General features: G+C 41.4%; 1 protein-coding gene across 4 annotated transcripts in view; it reads right to left on the reverse strand.

Annotated features, from left to right (window-relative positions):
- bms1 (BMS1 ribosome biogenesis factor) overlaps positions 1 to 21,949 on the reverse strand; it is a 77,298-nt gene that overhangs the window by 26,294 nt on the left and 29,055 nt on the right. For all 4 annotated transcript variants that reach the window (XM_048616356.1, XM_048616355.1, XM_048616357.1 and 1 more), the window contains exons 9-13: positions 20,502 to 20,641; positions 15,005 to 15,627; positions 11,179 to 11,277; positions 4,152 to 4,306; positions 200 to 281 (exon numbers count right to left, since the gene is read on the reverse strand). In XM_048616356.1, the coding sequence (XP_048472313.1) occupies positions 200 to 281; positions 4,152 to 4,306; positions 11,179 to 11,277; positions 15,005 to 15,627; positions 20,502 to 20,641 (1,099 nt within the window). The remainder of the gene's footprint in view (positions 1 to 199; positions 282 to 4,151; positions 4,307 to 11,178; positions 11,278 to 15,004; positions 15,628 to 20,501; positions 20,642 to 21,949) is intronic.

The following is a 21,949-nucleotide window of genomic DNA, read 5'->3' on the forward strand; positions in this document are numbered from 1 at the left end:
CTTTTTCTGAAGAAGGGTCCAGGCCCAAAACGTCAGCTTTCCTGCTCCTCTGATGCTGCTTGGCCTGCTGTGTTCATCCAGCTCTACACCTTGTTATCTCAGATTCTCCAGCATCTGCAGTTCCTACTATCCCTAGATAACTATTTCCGAGTGCTGCTCAGCAAGAGAATTCAATTGTCTTACTATATTTCCCACATACCATCTTCGCCAAGGAGAGTGCTCGCATCCTTTTCAGACTCCCATTTTCCAGTCACAAAACAATCCCGGATACTGTTCATCACCTGTGCAAACAGAATGAACATTTCAGCAAAAACACCTCCCATTTCAAAACAAAACTTTCACCCTTCAATAATAACTGCTGAGGCATCAACTTCTTTTAGAAAAACCAATAATTTCAGGACTCTGCAAGAAGAGTGGGACGAATTGGATAGTGCTTCCAAAGGGTGAGCACAGGCCCACCTCTTCGAACTACCCTGTCAAGCCGAAGAATCCTGAATGTTTCAATAGGTTCATCTTGAAGCTCCACTGAAAACAGCCCCAAACTGCTCAAGCTCTCCTCAAAATCCTGGGATCAATTAGTGCACCTTCTCTGCACTATCTCCAATGCCAGATAAGGGGACCAAAACTGTTCACAATATTCCAGTGATCGAGTTAGTGGCTTGCATAGTTTAAGCAAGACCTCTGTATTTTCAATACTTGATTTTCTTCAAAATAAAGGCCAACATTCCATTCGTCTTTCCCATTGCCTGCTGAACACAGATGCTAAGTTTTTGTAATTCATGCATTTGCACTTCCAAATTCTTCAGTGCTGCAGCTTTGTGGTCTTTCTCCATTTAAATAGTATTCTGCCTCTCTATTCTTTCTGTCAAAACGCATGACCACTCATTCCCTGACATTATATTCCACAGGTCAAGTTTTGCCCATTCACTTGGCCTGTCTGCATCCCTCTGCAGACTCGCCATATCATCCTCACCACTTACCTTCCCCCATATTTGTGTCATCTATAAACTTGGCGATGATATATTCACCGCCCTCATCCAAGTCATTAATGTATATTGTAAGTACATGTGGTCCCAGGACTCATATCTATGGCACTCCAACAGTTACAAGCTACATCCCGAAAATGTCTCCTATCACAACTGTCTTCTATTAGTCAATCCTCTATCTATAGTCATACACGACCTCAAACACTATGTGGTCTTATCTTACTAAACAGCCTAACATATAATACTTCATCAAATGCCTTCTGGAAATCCAAATATATTACATCCACTGCATGAAGACAGGCCAACTTTGCTTGATAAATTATGTCTTTCTAAATACTCTATCGTATTCTTTGTAATATTCTGACATTTTCCCAATAATAGACATTAACCTAACTGGTCTTAGTTAACTGTGTTTTTGTTTCCTTCTCCTTTTGAATGAAGATGTTACAATGGCAATTTTACAATCATCTGGCACTTTTCCAGAATTTAAGGATTCATGGAAGATTATTACCAGTGCATTCACTACCTCTTTAGCTACCTCATTTGATAACCACAGATGCATTCCATCATGTCCAAGGCACTTATAGCTTTTAGTCATTTTAGTTTCCCTAGTACTTTTTCCTCTAATGATAATTATTTATATCCTCTCCCAACTTTGCCCCTCGATTATTTAGTAATTTTGGTATGCTAATGTTGTCTTGTACTGTGAAGACTGATGCAAAGTCTCAAGTGTAAATTCAATTCCTCTGCCATTTCCAACTGATACAAATTTAATTCCTCTGCCATTTTCTGGTTCTCTATTATTAATTCTCTAGCCTTGATCTCTAAGTGACATACATTCATTTTGGCCTGCCTCCTTTTTATATATTTAAAAGAGGCTGTTGCTGTCTGTCTTGTAATATTTGCAAATTTACTCTCAAAGTTTATTTTCTCCCTCTTTCTTTTTGGTCGTCTTGGGTTGATTTTTTAAAAAAACTTTCCAAATCCTCTGGATTACCTCTAATCTTTGCCACATTGTAAAGGCTTTAAGGAAGCATCAAATTTCCCAATTAACCATGGTTGACTTATCCCCTCCCTGGAATCCTTCTTTCACAAGAGGACTCAAGCTAATATATAAACTTAGGCTGACATATGACAGAATGCTTTTGAAGTGGATTTTTACAATTCAAGGTGATCCTGCTATTAGTAACATTTTTTTTTAAATACTGTACTAATTCAACTGTACTAATAGTTACATCATAAATTAATTCAAGATGATCAGCCACGCTTGCAATGTGGTGCATTTGATCATGCAGAAGCTACCATGAGAAACAAACAGGATCTAGTTTTGTGCAAGTAAAATGTTTATACATTTTACCAATTTTTCCAAAAAGGTGCAATAGGGTCAGCTAAACTCTGCTGCATCCCCATGGCAACATCCTGATCAATCAGAATCTACCTGCCTGATCTGAGAATTAAGACTTTTCGTTAACTGCTCTTGCTGCGTCTCCGTGCCAATGACGACCCAAACAATTAACAAACTCTTCTCATGCTGCATAAAATACTTTTTCCAAGTATGTCTTTTGCATCCAAGATCTGATGAGTGCAAGACAAATAGCTTCAAAATCTTGCTTCTTTTTAGCAATGTTTAAGTTTTGCGCTACCAACTATGAATGAATTTTGTAATAGTTTTGAAAACATTTGAACCTGAAATGGGGTGTGGAGCTGGAGGAACACAGCAGGCCAGACAGCATCAGAGGAGCAGGACAGTTGACATTTCCGGTCTGAACCCTTCTTCAGAAATGGGGGAGGGGAAGGGGGCTCTGAAATAGGGGACGGCAGTGATAGAAGGCGGATAGTGGAGCAGATAGGTGTGAGAGAAGACGGACAGATCAAGGAGGCGGGGATAGAAGGTAGTAAAGGTGAGTGTAGGTAGGGGGTGGGGGTGGGGGTGGGGGTGGGGGTTGGTCAGTGCGGTGGGAGGAGCGGATAGAATGAAATGGATCTTGAAACAAATCAGGACTAGTAAACTTTAGATTGATTCTTCAAATCCCAGTCTAATAGTCCTAGGATAAATGACAATTACAAGTTAAAGTGCTTCCCAAAATCTTACAATTTCACTGGGACCTGTTTGAAAGATCATGCATAATCTACTTAAGGTCTCAGTGCTCAATGTGAGCAAACGTCAGTATGCCAATTAAACCTGCCCCATTCTCAGGTCGTATCTACATCGGATGGTAGAGCAGCAAATCATCATTCCTAACATGCAAACAAGAGCAGCCTAGGAATCAAAGCAAGGATCTCACAATCTGTACAGATTAGTATGTGTACATTTATCTAACAAACAAGCGGAGGTGGGCTTTTGAAATTCCAAATACGAATGCAAATGGTAAATTAGTGGATAACGAATGAGTGCAACAATTGAAAGACACAGGACAAGTGAGAATAAACAAAGGTTAACTGTAACTTCAACACAGTACAGTTAGAAGAAATACTAAATGACAGCATATTCTAAAAATGGAGTCATTCTGGGTTACTAAAAGTTGGAGAGGGGAATAGACAAATAAAGGGATTCAAAAGTTAAGTGCACAAGACAGCAGCAAATCATTGATCAAATTGTGATCAGAGTAGACAGGGGTTCCAAGAAAGGAAGTTTAAAATATAAAAAGACTATACTCTGAAAGAGTGCACTGGTCAAGTTCAGCAAGAATGCTATGCTCAGTATTAGGCTCAGACCCTTAGATAGGTTACACTGGCCCCAAAGAAATCCTGTCTGACGCCAACACAATCCGGGGTCAGGGGGGCGACAAGATGTGATAGCCTTGTTTGCTGAGTTTATCATAAAGGAGATGGGATTAAGATGTTTAAACTAATGAGAAAAATGGCTACACTTCAGGAGTGCATTGTGTGAATTCAAAATTCAATGTTAACTTGAGTTAAAATATATTTAACATTTATTATCAGCAGGTTTGGCAGCATCTGTAGAGAAACAGAGTCAATAATATCAGTCTCACTGAACTCCTCTTCAGAATGAAACAGTCACATTCAACTTGAAATGGGAACTTGGTTTCTCTGTGGCTTCCCTGGCTGAGTATTTCTAGCCTTTTGCTTTAATGTCAGAATTCCAGCATCTGAAGTATTTTGCTTTTATTTGTACAATTAATCGTCTTTTGCTCACAGTCTTACCTCTTCCAGGTCCCAGTTATGAGGATTTTTCACATGAAATACGGAGGAATCCAGACTACTGTCCTTCCTTTTGGATTCTGTGTTAGGCCGGTTTACATGGAAGATTCCTCCCAATGTATCATCGCCTTCCTCATCCTCCTCCTCATTTTCACTAACTGAAATGAAGATAGGAAAAGTTGTTTCATTTCTTCCAACATGTTCACAGCCCATCAATACTTTAACATGGCAGTGATAGACATGTTGTGTAGCAAATTAATGATACAGAGAGCCAGGAGAAATCTGCTTACCCACTGAAGTCTATCCTGGTACTCATTCAGATCATAGCAATTATGTTTCCCAACTCATTTATTCACTGTGGTTACACAGAAACCTTGATATCTTGTATATGAACAGATGAATGAGGCCCTTTGAGACTGCTTCACCATTCAATAGGATTGTGGTCGATGTGTTTCCATTCCAAATACCATATATTCCTGATTACCCTTGATTTCCCTGCCTAACAAGAGTCTACCTGTCTTAAAAATACTGCATGACCCCACCACCAGTGCCTTCTGAAGCAAAGTTCCAAAATTGTTTAACCCTCAGACCAAAAATAAAACTTCATCAGTCCTGAAAGGGCGGCCCCTAATTTTAAGAATACCCCTAGTTCTCGACTGACCCACAGGAGGAAACACCTTTCCACACTGACTTTGTAAAGACCACTTAGAATCTTATAAACTTCAATTAAATCACCTTTCACTCTTCTAAGTGCCAGTGGAAACAAGCCATCCATCCAACATATCCCAACAGTTGCAGGATTGAAACCCACCTTTTACTTAGAAATACAGGAAGATATTTGGCAGTTCATGTGCACATCAACTCTAAGCAACGCTAACCGAGCCAGCTCCAGCTCCTGCCATTTCCAGGGCTTGTTAATTTTCTCACTTGAAGGACTGATCCATTTCTTTCTGAAAACTCAGACTGAGTCTGTCTTCACCTGGCTGAAATGCATTCCCAACAGTTCATGGTCTGTGTGAAATGAGGTCGGGACTGCACCAGAGGGCAAGACTTCACACAAAAGTCTCATAATTGGAAGCTTCACTCAGAGGCAACAGAAGGGTGAATCATAGAGGTGTTAATTATGCCAAATCCTACATGGTTATTAATATTTGAAATGAAAACAGCACAATTTCTCCAATGTTTTGAAATAAAACTGCAAAAAAAAAGTAAAACATGATTACAATAAGAGAGGTGTTAGAAAACAAGGGAAGTGGCAGCATTATGGGAATGTCACTGGACGAGTAACCCAAAGACAACAACAAAGTTGCTTTACAGCATCCGCAGTTCTTTTGGTTTGTTTTTTTTTTTTTTTTTAAGTAATCCAGAGAAGCAGGTTAACATTCTGGAAACATGGATTCAAATCCCACCATTGCAGCTGGTGGAACAAATTAAAACCATAAGACGTAGGGGCAGACTACTATTCAGCTCATCAAATTTGTTCTGCCATTCAATATCTTGGCTGATCTGATAACCCTCAACTCCAATTTCCTGCTTTTCCATCATAATATTAGATTACTTTACCTCTTTAAAAAAATCTGTCTGTCCATCTCACCCTTGAGCATACTGCACACAGCCTCAACAGACCTCTGCAGTAAAGAATTCCACAGATTTACTTCTCACAAGAAATTCCTCCTTATCACTGTCTTAAACAGGCAACCTCTTACCTTGATATTATGCCCTCTGTTCGTAGGCTCTCCCACAAGGGGGAAGCAAACAAATCTGAATTATTTAAATAATAAAAAATCTGCAATTGATATCAAGTCTAATGATGGTGATAGTACCATTTTGTTGCAAAACCTTTCTGGCCCACTAACTCCCTTCTATCATGCCTACCTTATGATGAGATTTGGGTGCGGCATAGTGGTAATAACACTGGATAATTAATCTAGAAGTTAGACTTATGCTCTAAAAATATGGATTCAAAGCCAAACATGGCAGATGGTGAAATCTGGAATTGAAAAAAGCGAACTTGATTTTGAGTCGATGTCTGCTAACATTGATGAGGACTCAGGAAATCAGGTCACGATCATTTATTTCAAGTGTGTACAGGGACAGACTGCTTTATAATTGCGAAACTTAAAGATTTCAACGTCCACCACCAACAGCAAAATATCAGCATCAGTACTGACTGAATCCTAAACGACATGGCTGCCAGACTGGGTCTGCAACAGGTAGTAAGGGAGAGAAGAGAGAGAAAAACCTTCCTTGGCATTATCTTCACCAATCTACAGATGCACCTGCCCATAATATTGATAAGAGTAACGACTGAATTGTCCTTGTGGAGACAAAGTGCCATCAGCATTTTTTAAAAAAAAACCTTCCACTTTGTTTTGTGGCTTGACCACAAAGTTAAATGAGATTAACTTTTGTGAATCTAGCAGCACAAGATTTTTTTTATTCATTCAGGGGATGACGGCATCGCTAGCTAGGTCAGCACTTATTTCCCATCCCTTAATTGCCCAGAGGGCAGATAAGAGTCAACCACATTGCTGTGGGTCTGGGGTCACTTGTAGGCCAGGCAAGGATGGCAGTTTCCTTCCCTAAAGGACATTAGTGAACTAGATAGGTTTTTCTGACAATCGGCAATTGATTCATGGTCATAATTAGGCTCTTAATTTCAGATTTTAATTGAATTCAAATTCCACCATCTGCCATGGCAGGATTTGAACCCAGGTCCACGGGACATTACCTGGGTCTCTGGATTAACAGTCCAGCGATAATACCACTAGGTCATTGCTGTCCAATTTGGGGAGGCAAGGAGGTGACTTAGGCCATCAGAACTATTCTCAACTAAAATCTGCAATCTCATGACTCATCTCATCCCCCCCACTCTACCATGACCCTCAAGCTGAGAAATGAACCGTAGTTCAAACAAAAGTGCAGGAGGATGTATAAGCCACAATAAGCACATTAAAAATGAGATGTCAATTTGGAGAAGCTAAAACATGGGAATACTTGCATGCCAAGCAGTGGACGTAGCATGCAATAGATCATCCAACTGTCCAGATTGAAGCTCTGCAGTCCTGCCACATCCAACCATGGAGGAAGGTAAAGGACAACTATACCCATCCTCTATGATGAGGAGCCAAACGCAACAGTGCAAAAGACAAGTATGAAGAATTTGCGCCAATCTTCAGCCAGAAGGGCCGAGTGGATGATCGATCTTGGCTTTTTCTGGAGTTCCACAAGATCACAGATACCAGTCTTCCATCAATTCACTTCACTTCATACTTCAAGACAGTGAAGTTTAGTAGATATAGCATCCTGGCAGAAGAACTGTTCTCCAGAACTTGTGCCCCCAACTGTTCCAATACAGCTACCACAGTAGCATCCATCTGACAACATGGAAAACTGCCCAATAGGTCCTTTACACAAAAACAGGACAAATACAATCTGGCCATTAATCATACAATCTGGCCATTAATCACTTCCCCATTGTTTCTTCTTGACATCAGTTAAGTAATGGAAAAGGTCATTGACAGTGCTGTCAAACCGCACTTGCAAAGGAATAACCTGCTCAATGATGCCCAGTTTGGGTTCCACCAAGGCCACACTGTTCCTGACCGGATTACAGCCTTGGTTCAAACACGGAGTAAAGAGCTGAATTCCAGAAGTGAGGCAATACAGTCAGCCCTTGACATTAAGGCTGTATTTGAATGAGGCATCAAGGAGTCCAAGTAAAACTGGAATCAATGGATATCAAGGGGCAAACTCTCCACTGGATGGAGTCATACCTGACACATAGGAAGATTACTGTGGTTGTTGGCAGTTAGTCATCTCAGCTCCTGGATATCTTTGCAGGAGTTCCTCAGGGTCATGTCCTTGGCCAAACCAGCTATAGCTGTTTCATCAATAACATCCTCTCCATTATCTTCTTCTTAAGGAGTCAAGGTCAGAAATGGTAACGTTTGCTGACAAATGAACAATACTCAGCACCATTTATGATTCCTCAGATACGAAGGCAATCCATATCCATATGCAGCAAATCTGAACCACATCCAGGCTTGGTCTGATAAGGGGCAAGTACAAAGTCCCAGACCATTGCCATCTCCAAAGAGAGAATCTAAGCAGTGCCCCTTGACAACCGATGGCATTACCATTACTTAATCCCCCACTGCTACATTTTGGAAAGGAAAATTAGGGTAGGATGTATACACTTAATGGTAAGGTTCTGGGGAGACCTTGGAGTGCAGGTTCATACTTCCTTGACAGTGGAGTCACAGGCAGACTGGATAGCGAAGGTGGTGTTTGGTGCACTTGCCTTTATTGGTCAGTGCTTTGAGTATGACTTGGAAGGTCATAGTGCAGCTGCAGGACATTGGTTAGGTCACTTTTGGAATAGTGTGTTCAATTCTGGTCTCCCTGCTAATAGGAAGGATGTTGTGAAACTTGAAAGGGTTCAGAAAAGATTTACAAAGATGTTGCCATGGTTGGAGTGTTTGATCTATAAGAAGAGGCTGAATAGGCTGGACTATTTGCCCTGGAGCATCGGAGGCTGAGGGGTGACCTTACCGAAGTTTATAAAACCATGAAGGGCGTGGATAGGGTCTTTTCCCCAGGGTAGGGGAGTACAAAACTAGAAGGGATATGTTTAATGTGAGAGGGGAAAGATTTAAAAGGGATCTAAAGGGCAACTTTTTCATGCAGAGGGTGGTGCATGTATGGAATGAGCTGCCAGAGGAAATGGTAGAGACAGATACAATTACATTTCAAAAGGCATCTGGATGGGTATATGAATAGGAATGGTTTAGAGGATATGGGCCAATTGCTGGCAAGTGGGACTAGATTAATTTAGGATATCTGGTCAGCATGGAAAAATTGGACCAAAGGGTCCGTTTCTGTGCTGTACTACTGTAAGAATCTAACAACATCCTGGGAATGACCATTAACCAGAAACATGTACGCTGCCATTTAAATAATGCAACAAATAACACACCACCCTTCTCCCCATAGTCTGTTCATCAACATGGCACAGGTCAGGGGCATGACAGAATATTCTCCACTTGCCCGCAAGGGTACTACTCCAATAACACTAAATAAACTCAGCATCACCCAGGACAATGCAGTCTGCTTGCTTCACACTCAATCCATCACTTCAACACTCTAGTTGGGTTATGGACAGTAAATTACAAAGGTCTGCAATCTTCCCTACTTTAACATTGCAATTCCAGCTCTGGTTTTGAACTTAGTGCACGCCCTAAACTTTGGACTGAATATTACTGGTCAAGGTGTCCAGTAACTGGGTATGAGACTGCATTGATCATGGGACAATTCAATGAATTTTTCAATGTGTGGATTATATATTCCTGGTTTGAATGGAGACACAATCAGTTCACAGAGAAGGTCCCTGGCTGGCAGATTCTAACTTTGCTTTTTAGCAAAACGCTCTTGTTCTGTACATGCTTGCATAGTCCTGCACCTAATGGCAGCATTGGCCTTAAAGACAGCCACCAAACAAAAACTTGGGGTAGAGCTCTTATAATGTAATGATAGTGTCCCACCTGCTCCAGACGTGTGTAATAACATCTCTGAACATGTTAATGAGTTTTTCAAATATTTGGGTGAAAATTTCAGGAAAGAGAACAAAGTACCAACCAGTTTTTCTTCAGAAGAGTCAGCAGAGATTTGATGGACAGAATACCCCTACTCCACACTGTATAGAATCACAGATTTACTGTACATAGGTGGCCATTACACTCATCATATCCATGCTGACCAAAGACTATTCAACCTAATCTCACTTTCGAGCTCTTGATCTCAAGTCTTGTAGATTACTGATACAATTCCAAGTGATAAATACGAGTTAAATGCAACCAGAAGATCTGCCTACACTACCATTTCGGGTAGCAAGTTCCCTCTTGATAAAAGAATTTCTTAATTTCCATCTAAGGTTCCTATCATGACTTCAAATCTCTATCTCCTAGTTATTTTCTGTAGTAAAGGTCAAATTGGGCTTACTATCCACTGTTTGATATCTCAATTTTATACACCTCAATTAAATATCCCCTCTGCATCCTCTGTTCCAACAAAACAAACCCTCATGGTTAAAATTCTCTCACCCAAGGAAAAGGCTGATATACACCTCGAGGTGCATAAGATTATGAGGGATATGAGCAGTGTGGTTAGGAAGTAGTTATTCCTCTTCAGTGAAGGCTCAATAATGAAAGGTCATATTTTAACATGAAATGCAGGAGATTTAGAGGGGTTTTGAGGAAAAATGTCTTCACCCAGAGAGTGGGAATCTGGAATGCACTTACCTGGGAAGATAGTTAAGGTGGGAAACCTCGCAAACTTTTTAAAAAAAAGTACATGGATGAGCACTTGAAATGTAGTAACTTTCGAGGCTATTGGCCTATTGCTGGAAAGTGGGACTAGTGTAGATAGGTCAACGCAGGCTCAATGGGCCTGTACGACTTTATTACTCTAAACCCTACTAGTACCCTCTCTACTGTGATCATATTCTTGTTATACAGTGACCATACTGTACATAGTGCTACTCCAGATCAGTCCTAATCTCTGTTTGCTATAGTTCTCACATAGCCTGTTTTTAGGTTTTATGCATTGGAGTTAAAGCAAAATATTCCTATATCCCACCCTCCATACCTGCCCTACTGCCTTCTATGAATGTGGAGATGCACTCTAAGGTCTCTCTCTGTTCCCTGACACTTCCAGAGTCCTACCATCCTATTCTCTTTATGTGTAGCCCTGCTGATATGCATGGCCTCACATTTCTCTACACTAAATTCCATTTGCCTCTTTTCTGCCCACCTGACCAGTCAATTAAAATTCTGAAGTTTTCTTCCTCACAAAGCAAAGAAGTCAATAATAAGCCCTGGGGAATTCCAATGGAAACAGCTTTCCTAATATACAAGCACCCAAGCATTATTCTTTGCTTCCTACCAGTGAGACAATTTTTCAATGTTACTACTTCCCCTTGTTTACGATGTGTTTTAATTGTTCTGACAAGTTGGTCACTCTGCTTCCATACCTGCTCCATAGACCAGTTTTTGAAGGTTCAGAGCTGATTGTTGCTTTAAGAAGACATCAGCTGCTCGCTGAGCTAGTCCTTCTTTCCACTTTAATGATCCTTCAGAAATAAGCAAACAAATGTATTAATAGAAAAGAAAAATATTACAGACGATGGAAAGCAGAAATATAAGCAGAAAACGTTTCAAGTTGATAGAAGGATTCAGGGAGCAACAATGACTAAGCATGTTGTATAGAGTGGGCTAGAGGAAAAGGAAAGAACAGAAATATAGAGTTGTCGCAGTAGCATTAATTCACATACTATTCTTCAGTGACATCAAGGAGCAAAACAATGCGTTTCTGTAAAATCTTTAAAATAATACTGGACCCACAGCCGCTTCAGCAAAACAAAAAAATGACAGGCAGTACTGTGGCTCAGTGGTTAGTACTGCTGCCTCAGCACCAAGGACCTGGGTTTGATTCCAGTCTTGGGTGACTAAGTGTGTGGAGTTTGCACATTCTCAGAGACTATGTGGGTGTCCTCCAGGTGCTCCAGTTTCATCCCATAGTCCAAAGATGTGCAAGCTAGATGGATTAGCCCTGGTAAATGCAGGGTTTCAGGGTGCTGGGTCTGGATGGAATGTTTTTTGGAGGGTGAGTGTAGACTTGATGGGCTGAATGGTCTCTTTCCACACTGCAGGGATTCTTTGATTCTATAACCTTGAGACACAGTAGAAGACATTAGAGCAGATGACCAAAAACTTAGTCAACGAGGTAGGTTTTAAAAGAAATAAAAAGTGAGGCAAAGAGGATTAGGGTGGGAACTGAAGCCATAGCCAGCCATCGGGGAGTGATTAATCCAGCATTGGAAGAACACAAGGAAGGTTGTAGGCTGGAGGAGGTTTCAGAGATAGGAGGCATCAGTCATGCATTTATTTGAAAACAAGAGCAAGAATTTTAGGATCAAGGCATTGCTAATACAATAATGGGCCTTGAGCAAGCTTTGTTGTGGCAGCCAATTGAGGAGGAGCCTCTGCAATTGTAAACCAAAATCAGGCACTCTAGGTAGACAAGCCATATAATGGCATAATATACATTGTAGGTATCATATTTGCAGAAGCAAAAATAAGAAGATAGATGGATGCTCAGCATCTGGCCTGACCAGACGATGAGCCCCACATTCAAAGACGCAGCACTTCACGTCACACTGGAAGCAGAGAGGTAGAAGCTCTTTCCAGGAGACAGCAGAAATGACCACCACCAGCACAATGAATCGGTGGAACCCATATTTCTGAATGATAGCAGTGTCCTAAAAGGTCAAAGCAGCACTTAACTCTCTAAGCACCCACACCAATTAAAGATGCAAACTATCCAAAGTATGTGCTTCCTGTTTTGTACTACAACTGGTATACTGAATACCTCTTCTTCTCATTATCACGCTGAAATGATACTGAATTACTCTTACTGACTTTCTGTTGGCCACCTGCTGTATTTATCTTCCACTTAGCAAACAAGGCAAACAGCCAGTGCGCAGAGTGAGGGAAGATTCCCTACTCCACTCCACAAATCAAGTGCATCTTTATCAGCTTCTTGACTGTTCTACTTAACTGCAAGTTTCACCATAGGGATTCCTGATCACACAGCAACCCACTCCAAAGAAATCCAAACGGAGAGGGAAAAGGTGTTGAGTTATCGAACAAATATCGTATTTTACCTGCATCATCTTAGCATCAGAGGATTTTAAAGTACAGAAGGAAACTATTTGACCCACCAAATCTGTACCGGCTCCCAAAAGAGTTACCCAGCTAATCTCATTTTCCAAACCTATCTCTATGGCTCTCTAAATTCATCACTTTCAAATATATATCCCCTGGGAACACTGCAGGTCACAGGCCCCCAGTCCAAAAAAAAAACTCCACCATGACCACCGTGTCTCCGAATGTCAAACCAATTTTGCATCCAATTAACAAGCTCTCCCTGAATCCCATGTGATCTAAATTTACTAATTAGTCTGCTGCATGGAACCTTGTCAAAGGCTTTAGTAAAGTCCAAGTAAACAACATATAGCACTCTGTGCTCATCAATCTTTTCGATTACTTCCCTTAAAAAAACTCAATCAAGTTTGTGAGAGACAATTTCCCTCTCACAAAGCCATACTGACTATCCTTAATCAGTCCTTGCCTCTCCAAATGCATATAAATCCTATCTTTCAGAATCACCTCCAACAACTTACCACCAACGACATCAGACTCACGTCTACAGCTTCCAGGCTTCTCCTTACCGCTGTTCCGAAATAAAGGCACAATATTAGCCACCCTCCAGTCCTCCGGCACCTCACCCATGGCTGCAGATGATACAAATATTTCTGCTAGGCGTCCTGCAATTTCTTCCCTAACTTTCCATAATGGGGGAGCTTGGTCAGGTCCCAGAGATTTATCAGCCTCATGTTTTCTAAGACCTCCAGCAGTAACGTGAATTGTTTTCAAAACATCAATATTTATTTATTCTCCCCCAGCCGAGTTCTCTAGCTTCCGTTTCATTCTCCACAGTAAAAACTGACAGGAAATATTCATTTATTCCATCTCCTGAAGTTCAATACATAGACGACCCCTACGACCTTTCGGGGCCCTATTCTCTCCACACTCGCTCTTTTGCTATTAATGTACTTGTGGAATCTCTCTGGATTAACCTTAGCCTTATCTGCTAAGGTGATGTCATATCCTCACAGCCCCTTATTGTCCTCCTGATTTTCCTCTTAATTCCCCGACTGCCCCTACACATTTTATACACTTCAAAAGATTTATTTGACCCCAGTTGTCTAATGTATGACTCTTATTCTTGATCAGAACCTCAATATTTTTATTCATCCATTGTTCCCTACTCTTACCAGTCTTACCCTTCACTCTAACAGGGACATAATGCCTCTGGACTCTTTGTTATCACACTTTTGAAAGCCTCCCACTTGTCAGTTGTCCCTTCACCTGTCAACAGTCTACACCAATCAACTTTTCAAAATTCCTGTCTCATACTGTTAAACTTTGCCTTTCTCCAATCAAAAACGCCACTCCCCTTTCTTTCTTGCCTCTCTTTCTATTCTTCCTATAGCATCTAAAACCCAGATCATCGAGCTGCCGGGCCTATCTTTCCCTCAGCCAAGTTTCTGTAATACCTATGGTGTCCTAGTCTCATGTTCCCATACATGCCCTGAGTTCACCAGCCTTACCTGGAAGATCCCTTGCATTGAAATAAATACAGATTTAATTCTTCAGAGTTACCTCATTCTCTGACTTGCTCTTACCTGTCTTTTCTAATTAACTTGCTCTTTTTTGATTCAGAACCATTCTCGTCGGCCTTTCTATCCTTTGACAATATGCTTCAACCTTCTGAGACATCATCTGGCCTGGCACCAGGAAGGCAACATATTATCCTAGATTCATAGTCACGGAAGGGAAATCAAAGATGAGGGAATTAAGAGGGAATGAGACTCAGGAAGGTTTTTAGATAGAGTAATAAAGAAATAAAGGAATTTAGGGAAAGATTAGGGGCTGTATGCTTTGTTAGCAATGACAGGGTGAAGGAGACAAAGACTGTATCAAAGGTTCAATGACTGAGGTAATGAGGACTGAAGACGTAAATGTTTGAAGCGACAGGATGATCTAAACACAAAGATTTTGAATTCGGTGTATTGGGATGCGGCACAGGTCAGCTCACAAGGCAGGGATGATGAGCGTGTGGAAAATAGCGTTAAAGAAGCATATCTTGCTTGCTTTTATTATTAAAATGGAATGCAGTAGGTAAGGTCCAAAGCAATATCTTGTCCAAGCAGGTCCAGAAATAATTTGACATACCTATGGTTTCTGCATTTGACCCGATCTTTTCTTCATAATCTTCATTACGTTCTTCACTGTCACTGCAATCTCGGCTCAGCATCTTGTTTTCCATTATCTCAGATCCTTCTTCTGTCTGTTCCTCTGTGCAGTCCAAATCATTTTCACTTTCATCAGAAGCACTGTTCACCAAGTTTAAGCTTTGCCTCTCAACTTTCTGCTTGCTGTTCAAAGTTCTTTCCAAATCATTTTTCATCGCTGATGCCTCCAATATTTTATCACTAGAATGCATAAAAGCTTCTTCAGACTCACAAGCCAAATCCTCTTCCTCATCGTCATAATCATCATCATCTTTATCAGTCACCTCTGCCTCTGAATCTATTGCAAAATCATCAGCGTCTGCAAACACAGGTCTTTCAACAGCAGCTTCTGTCTCTTTCTCCTCCAGCTTCAAAACTTTAACGGGTCGGGGATCAATTTCTCTTTCACAATCAATTTGGTCTTGATTGCCAATCTCTGTCTCACTTTCAGTATCGGACTCTTCTTCCTCACTTTCAGCCATTTCTTCTTCTTCAAAGACAGCCCTGCGTCGCACCCGCCCAGTCTCTGAATCAATCACTTTCTCCTCTTTAGGCATCGAGTATCTGTTTTATGGACAAAATATGGAGTTTTATTAGATATTTATAAACAAAAATATTTGGCTCCAAGAACAAACTTTGTTACCTCCACCATGAAAGGTAGGTAGAGACAACATTTTCATCCATTAGTCTGTTTGTCTATAAAGAATATAATATATTTCAACAAATCCTGGTAAACAGCTTACAGCCCAAGGAATAAATGATTAGTTTTTGATAAAGATTCATAGAACATAGAACAGTACAGCACAGTACCAGCCCTTTGGCCCACGATGTTGTGCCGAGCTTTTACCCTAATCCTAAGGTCTATCTAACCTCCACCCCCACCTTATACTATCATCCATATGCCTATCTAATAGCCGCTTAAATGCCCCTAATGAAGCCGACTCCACTACCCTCTCCGGCAATATATTCCACGCCCCGACCACTCTCTGAGTAAAGAACCTACCTCTGACATCTCCCCGATATCTACCTCCACTCACTTAAAAACTATGCCCCCTCGTAATAGCTACCTCCACCCTAGGAAAAAAGTCTCTGGCTGTCCACTCTATCTATACCTCTGATCATTTTGTATACCTCTATCAAGTCACCTCTCATCCTTAGTCGTTCTAAACAGAAAAGCCCTAGCTCTCTCAACCTTTCCTCGTAAGACCTTCCCTCCATTCCAGGCAACATCCTGGTAAATCTCCACTGCACCTTTTCAGACTTTGGAATATTTTGACTAATTAATTAACATAGGGCGATAGGGCAAGTTGACAATATTTTTCAGAGTGTCATGGGTTGTTTGATTTCAAATGTTGCCAATTGTTTTAGGATGTTGTGGATTGCCTCAGCTGCTGTAGTGCAATTTGCCACAGATGCCAAAATGGAGAATTTTCAGTGCAGATTTTTGGATGCAGATTGGCCTGAAACATAATTAGGGACATGGAAGTTCATGATATTTATTTTTTTTCACTTTTATAGTTAGAACATCAACTACACAGTAAAAAAGCCTCAAGAAGGAGCTTTGCAATGGTAATTATGTTAAATTAACAGCACAGCTGAGTTTTGCACTCTGCAAACAGAGCAAGTTAGCAAGGGACTTATAATCAGTTTTTGTGTATTTAACCACTTTGAATGGTAAATCCCAGCTCCATGGCTCCAGCTTCACTAACCTCACTAACCTCACTATTTGATTGCAGTGCTCAGTACTATTTGTAATGCCTCAATTAAAAAAGCAGTCCACATCTCCATACATTAAGGTCAAGACAATACCTAGATTGCTAAGTGATAATTAACCTTCACACCATACGGTGGCATGTGATGACCACCTCCAACAAGTCTTGTAAAGACCAACGATTTTTTTTGGACAATGGACTAAAAATGGAAAAAGATACTGCTTCAAACTCGACAAAATGTGTAACAAGGTACTTGCAGGTTTAAAATAAGTCATTGGAGGACATTAAGTTGTACATGCAATGTTGGAGCAGTAAAGAAGAAATCCAGATAAATCAGCACCACCTGTGTTTGTTTGCGGCAATTCTGCCCAGAGACAATCTTTTGATCAACTTTTCAATTGGCACCAGCTGTTCGGAGTTCAGGAGAGCTCATTATAGTAACACAACTGTCGGTTTAGACTGACGGCACTTTAATACAGATGTGGCGGGAAGGAAATAAAAATGAAAAAAAAAAGTCCCAAAAGCTTGCAGATCAACACCTCTCGTGCTCGCTCTTGTCAAGACAGCAGGAAAAACCACACTTAGGATTGCTGAAAAACGACTAAATTCCATAGGAAAAGACCAACTTCTGGGTTCAGTCTAGCAAATCAGTAAACTAAAGTAAACTAAAGGTCATTGTTAATGGAGGTAAACCTAGTGTGCATATTCTTTTAAACTTGAATCAGAGTTAGGTAGAATTGCAATTTCCTAAACACCCCTTCATGGCACCAAATCCTTTTACTATCAATACTCACTGCTGAAATTTTAATGAGCCATCAATATAAATTCCAGCGTTAGTGAACCAAACCACAGATTGGGTATTCAGTCTGACGTGGCTCACTTCCTCATTCCCCATTCACCTAGACGAATACAGATTACGCATTCAAGCGGTTTTTCATAATTCAAAACAAAGCAACTTACTTGATCAGCATTTTACCCATGAGTTCCTCCGCAAGTGGCACACTCTGGTACAAGATGAAATGAAGTAACTCATCAAGGCTCCTTTGGCAGCACCTCTCAACCCCACAACTTTGACCTCAGAAGGACAAGGACAAGTACGCTAGGTGCACAAAAACACCATCTCCTCTGAACTCCCCAACAAGTTACATACTATCCTGTCTGTGCACATATCACCATTCTTGCATCACAGCTCAGTCCAAATGCAGAAACGCACCTTACTGCAACTCTGGGACCACACAGACAGCAGTGATTCAAGAGGCATCTCATCACCACCTTCTCAAAAACAATAAAGAACTGGCCTTACCAACAATGTAACCCCAGCACAAATATCGCAAGGGTGAGCCTAATAAAAGCTGGTATTCCAGGACTTGTAGGATTCATGTTGAAAAGCAGAGTTTAAGGATGAATACAGTGTGGAGCTGGAGGAACACAGCAGGTCAGGCAGCAGAGGAGCAGGAAAGTCGACATCTCGGGTTTGCACTCTTCCACAGGACTGTGGAGAGGGAAGGGAGCTGGGAAATAAATAGGGAGAGTGTAGGGCTGGGGGAAGTTAGATGGGATGGTAGGGGTTAGTGGAGATTGGCTATCGATGGCCTCAAAGTAGAATTCACCAGTTTCAAAATCTCCCCACCCCCAGCCTTGTCCCATGTCCAGCACTCCCACTCATCCCCACCTCCTTGACCTGACACAACCTGTCCATCTTCTCTCCCACCTAACTGCTCCACCCTTCCCACTGACCAATCTCCACTACCCGCTACCTGCATCCAACTATCACCATCCCAACTACCTTCACCCAGTCCCACCCCCCCATTTATTTCCCAGGTCCTTTCCACCGCCCCAGTCCTAATGAAGGGAGTAAACCTGAAACGTCGACTTTCCACTGTAGCATAGTGGTTAGTAATATCGCCTCACAGTGCCAGGGACCCAGGCTCAACTCCATCCTCGGGCAATTGTTTGGAGTTTTGCACATTCTCCCCGTGTCTGCGTGGGTTTCCTCCAGGAACTCAGATTTCCTCCCACAGTCCAAAGACGTGCAGGTTAGATGGATTGGCCATGCTAACTTACCTATAGTGTCCAGCAATGTGCAGGCTAAATGGGTTAGCCATTGGAAAGAAGGGATTACAGGCATAGCATTGGGATGCGGGTCTGGGTGGAATGCTCTTTGAAAGGTTGGTGGGGACTCAATGGGGTGAGTGGCCTGCTTCCACAGTGTAGGGATTCTATGATCTATGATTTGCCTGCTCTCCTCGGTGGTGCCCACTGCCTGTCTCAGAATACCTTCCTTTCTGCTCCTATAGATGATGCTGCCTCTCTTTCTCAGGATCTCCACTCATCTACTCCTCTAAGTGATGTTGACTGTGTCTCAGAGTCATCAGGTCACTCAGTGCTCAAGGTGATCAACTGTCTTGTGGTCCTTTCCTCACCCATTTCTGTAGGTAATGCAAACTGCCTGTCACAGGATCTGTTCTTGCTCTTCTAGGTGATATACTGTCAGAGTTCTTGAGTCATCGCTCCTTGAGGTGATGCAGACTTCCTATTTAGCATACCTCTGAAAAGTATTTTGTTTATATTCGTTCATGAGAGGTAGGCAGCACAGGCTGAGCCATGACTTCCCACCTTTAATTGCCCAGGGTGCAGTTCACAAACACATTGCTATGGGTGTGGAGTCATATGTAGGCCAGATCATATGAGGATGGTAGTTTGCCTTTTCTAAAGAACATTAGTGAACCAGATGGGTTTTTACAATATAATCAACAGTAGTTATGTGGTCATTATTAAGTGAGCTTTTTTTTGTTAATTCCAAATATTTATTGAACTGAAATCGCACCATCTGCCATGTTGGGACTCAAACCTGTTACTGAAGATTAGCCTGAAGTTCTGGATTACTAGTCCAGTGAATTTTACCACTAGTTCATGTCCAAACACAACAAGTCCTGAACAATATTCAGGTTTGGTCTGAAAAATGACAAGCAACATTTGCATCATACAAATGCCAGGCAGTGACTATTTCCATAAAAAGAGAATCTAACCATTGTCCTTTGACATTCAGTGGGTGTTATCATTATCAGAAACTGAACTGGGCCAGCCATATAAAATACAGCAGCTGAAAAAGAGTAGGTCACAGGCTAGGAATCCTGCACGTAATTCACATCCTGACACCCCAAAGACTGTCCACCATCAAAAGTCAGGAGTATTATGTAATACTTCCCATTGCCTGGATGAGTGCACTTCCAACTGTACTTAAGAGGCGTGACACAATCAAGTGAGCTGATTTATTCTGGATTGTTTGTGGATGTAGTGCCATTCACAAATTCCTTTCACCACCAACACCTAATAGCAGCAATGTGTACCATCTACAAAATGTATTGCAGAAATTCACCAAGGCAGAACCTTGCAAACTCACAACTACTACATTTGGAATGATCAGGGCAGCAGATACATGGCAACATGTTCCTCCAAGTCACTCACCATCTTCACTTGGAAATATATAGTTATTCCTTCAGTGTCACGAGGTTAAAATCCTCGAACTCTCTTCCTAACTGCTTTGTGGGTCTACCTGAAGAACATGAACTGCAGCAGTTCAAGACGTTAGCTCACCTCACCTTCTCAATAGGCAACTAGGGATGGGAAATAAATATTGGCCCAGCCAATGACATCCACATTCCATGAATGAACACCTTCCGGAAAAAGAAAGGAAGTTGAAATTTAACTTAGGTTTCTACCTACCCATTTTCTTCCAATTCCTCAGATGCAAGTGGCTTTGAGTCCATGAAAAGAGAGACTTTGCTAGATGCCATCTTGGTATCAATGGTGCTGTGTGTTGCGATGAGACTCTGCACCAATTCGTAGTTTGGCCTTTGTTCTTCCTACAAATGAAATAATTTTGTTTTATAAACTTACTTTATCAAATTTTGTATGATCCTGTTAATAGCAGGATAAGAGATAAGGGTTAGTCTGTTTTATGGCATCAACACAACTTTCTTAGATAACATACTTAGGTAATACCCATTTAAAGGAAAAAGCCAATGTACTGGACAGAAGCATTAAAAACAAAGTAACAGTGACTCAAATAGGAAAATATTAGGTCAGACCACCAAAAACCTAGTCAAGACTACAACTTAAGAGTATTGTGTGTAGTTCTGGTCCCCTTACAAATTAAGAATATACTTGCATACAGTGGAAATTCATAGACTAGATTTCTGAAGTGGTGGGACAGTCCTGTGTGGAGATATTGCAAAGACTATTCTCTGGAATTCTGAAGAACGCAAGGTGATGGGTGCAACGGTGGCTCAGTGGCTAGCACTGTTGCCTCACAGTGGCAGCGACCAGATTTCGATTTCAGTCTCGGGTAGCTGTGTGGAGTTTGCACGTTCTCCCGGTGTCTGCGTGGGTTTCCACCGCGTGCTCCGGTTTCCCCCCACAGTCCAAAGATGTGCAGGGTAGGTGGATTGGCCACGCTAAATTGTCCACAGTATCCAGGGATGTGTAGTTAGGTGGATTAGCCATGGGAAATGCAGGATTGCAGGGATGGGTGGGTGGAGCCGAGTCTGGGCATGCTGCGCTTTGGAGGGTTGGTGTGGACTTGATGGGCCAAATGACCTACCTCCACACTGTAGCTTTCTGTGAATTCATACAAACATTTAAAAAAACTCTTGGAGATAGTCAAAGTAGAAAAAGAAAGGGTGTTTCTCCTGGCTGTTGGGTCTAGAATTAGGGGATACAGTTTCAGGATAAAAGGCAAACCATTTAGGATTGAGGCAAGGAGGATTTTCTCTACTGAAAGGATAGTGAAACTTGAGAATTTTCCATCCCAAAGGGTTGCGGAAGCTCAGTCGTTAAGTAAGTTCACAACAGAAATTGACAAATTTCTACTAATAACAGGATACAGGAAGGGTACAGGAACATGATCAGCCATGATCCAAAATGGCCGAGCAGGCCTGAGGGTCTCAAAGGTGTCATTGATCCTATATTCTTCCCAATGCCATTCCTTTTTATCTCAATGAATGCTACATCATGATCATTAAATTGTTTTCATTATTTCACTCTTGGTCTTTCTGCAATTCAGTTCTTCCTCCCTCTTACATGTCACAAATTTTGAAACTGCTAACACGCTTTCTTTATTACGCTTAAGCAATGCAGGAGAATCAGATGTAAACATGGTAGATTGAGAAGGT

This window comes from Rhincodon typus, chromosome 34 (genome assembly GCF_021869965.1).
Source record: "Rhincodon typus isolate 14 chromosome 34, sRhiTyp1.1, whole genome shotgun sequence".
Taxonomy (NCBI): domain Eukaryota; kingdom Metazoa; phylum Chordata; class Chondrichthyes; order Orectolobiformes; family Rhincodontidae; genus Rhincodon; species Rhincodon typus.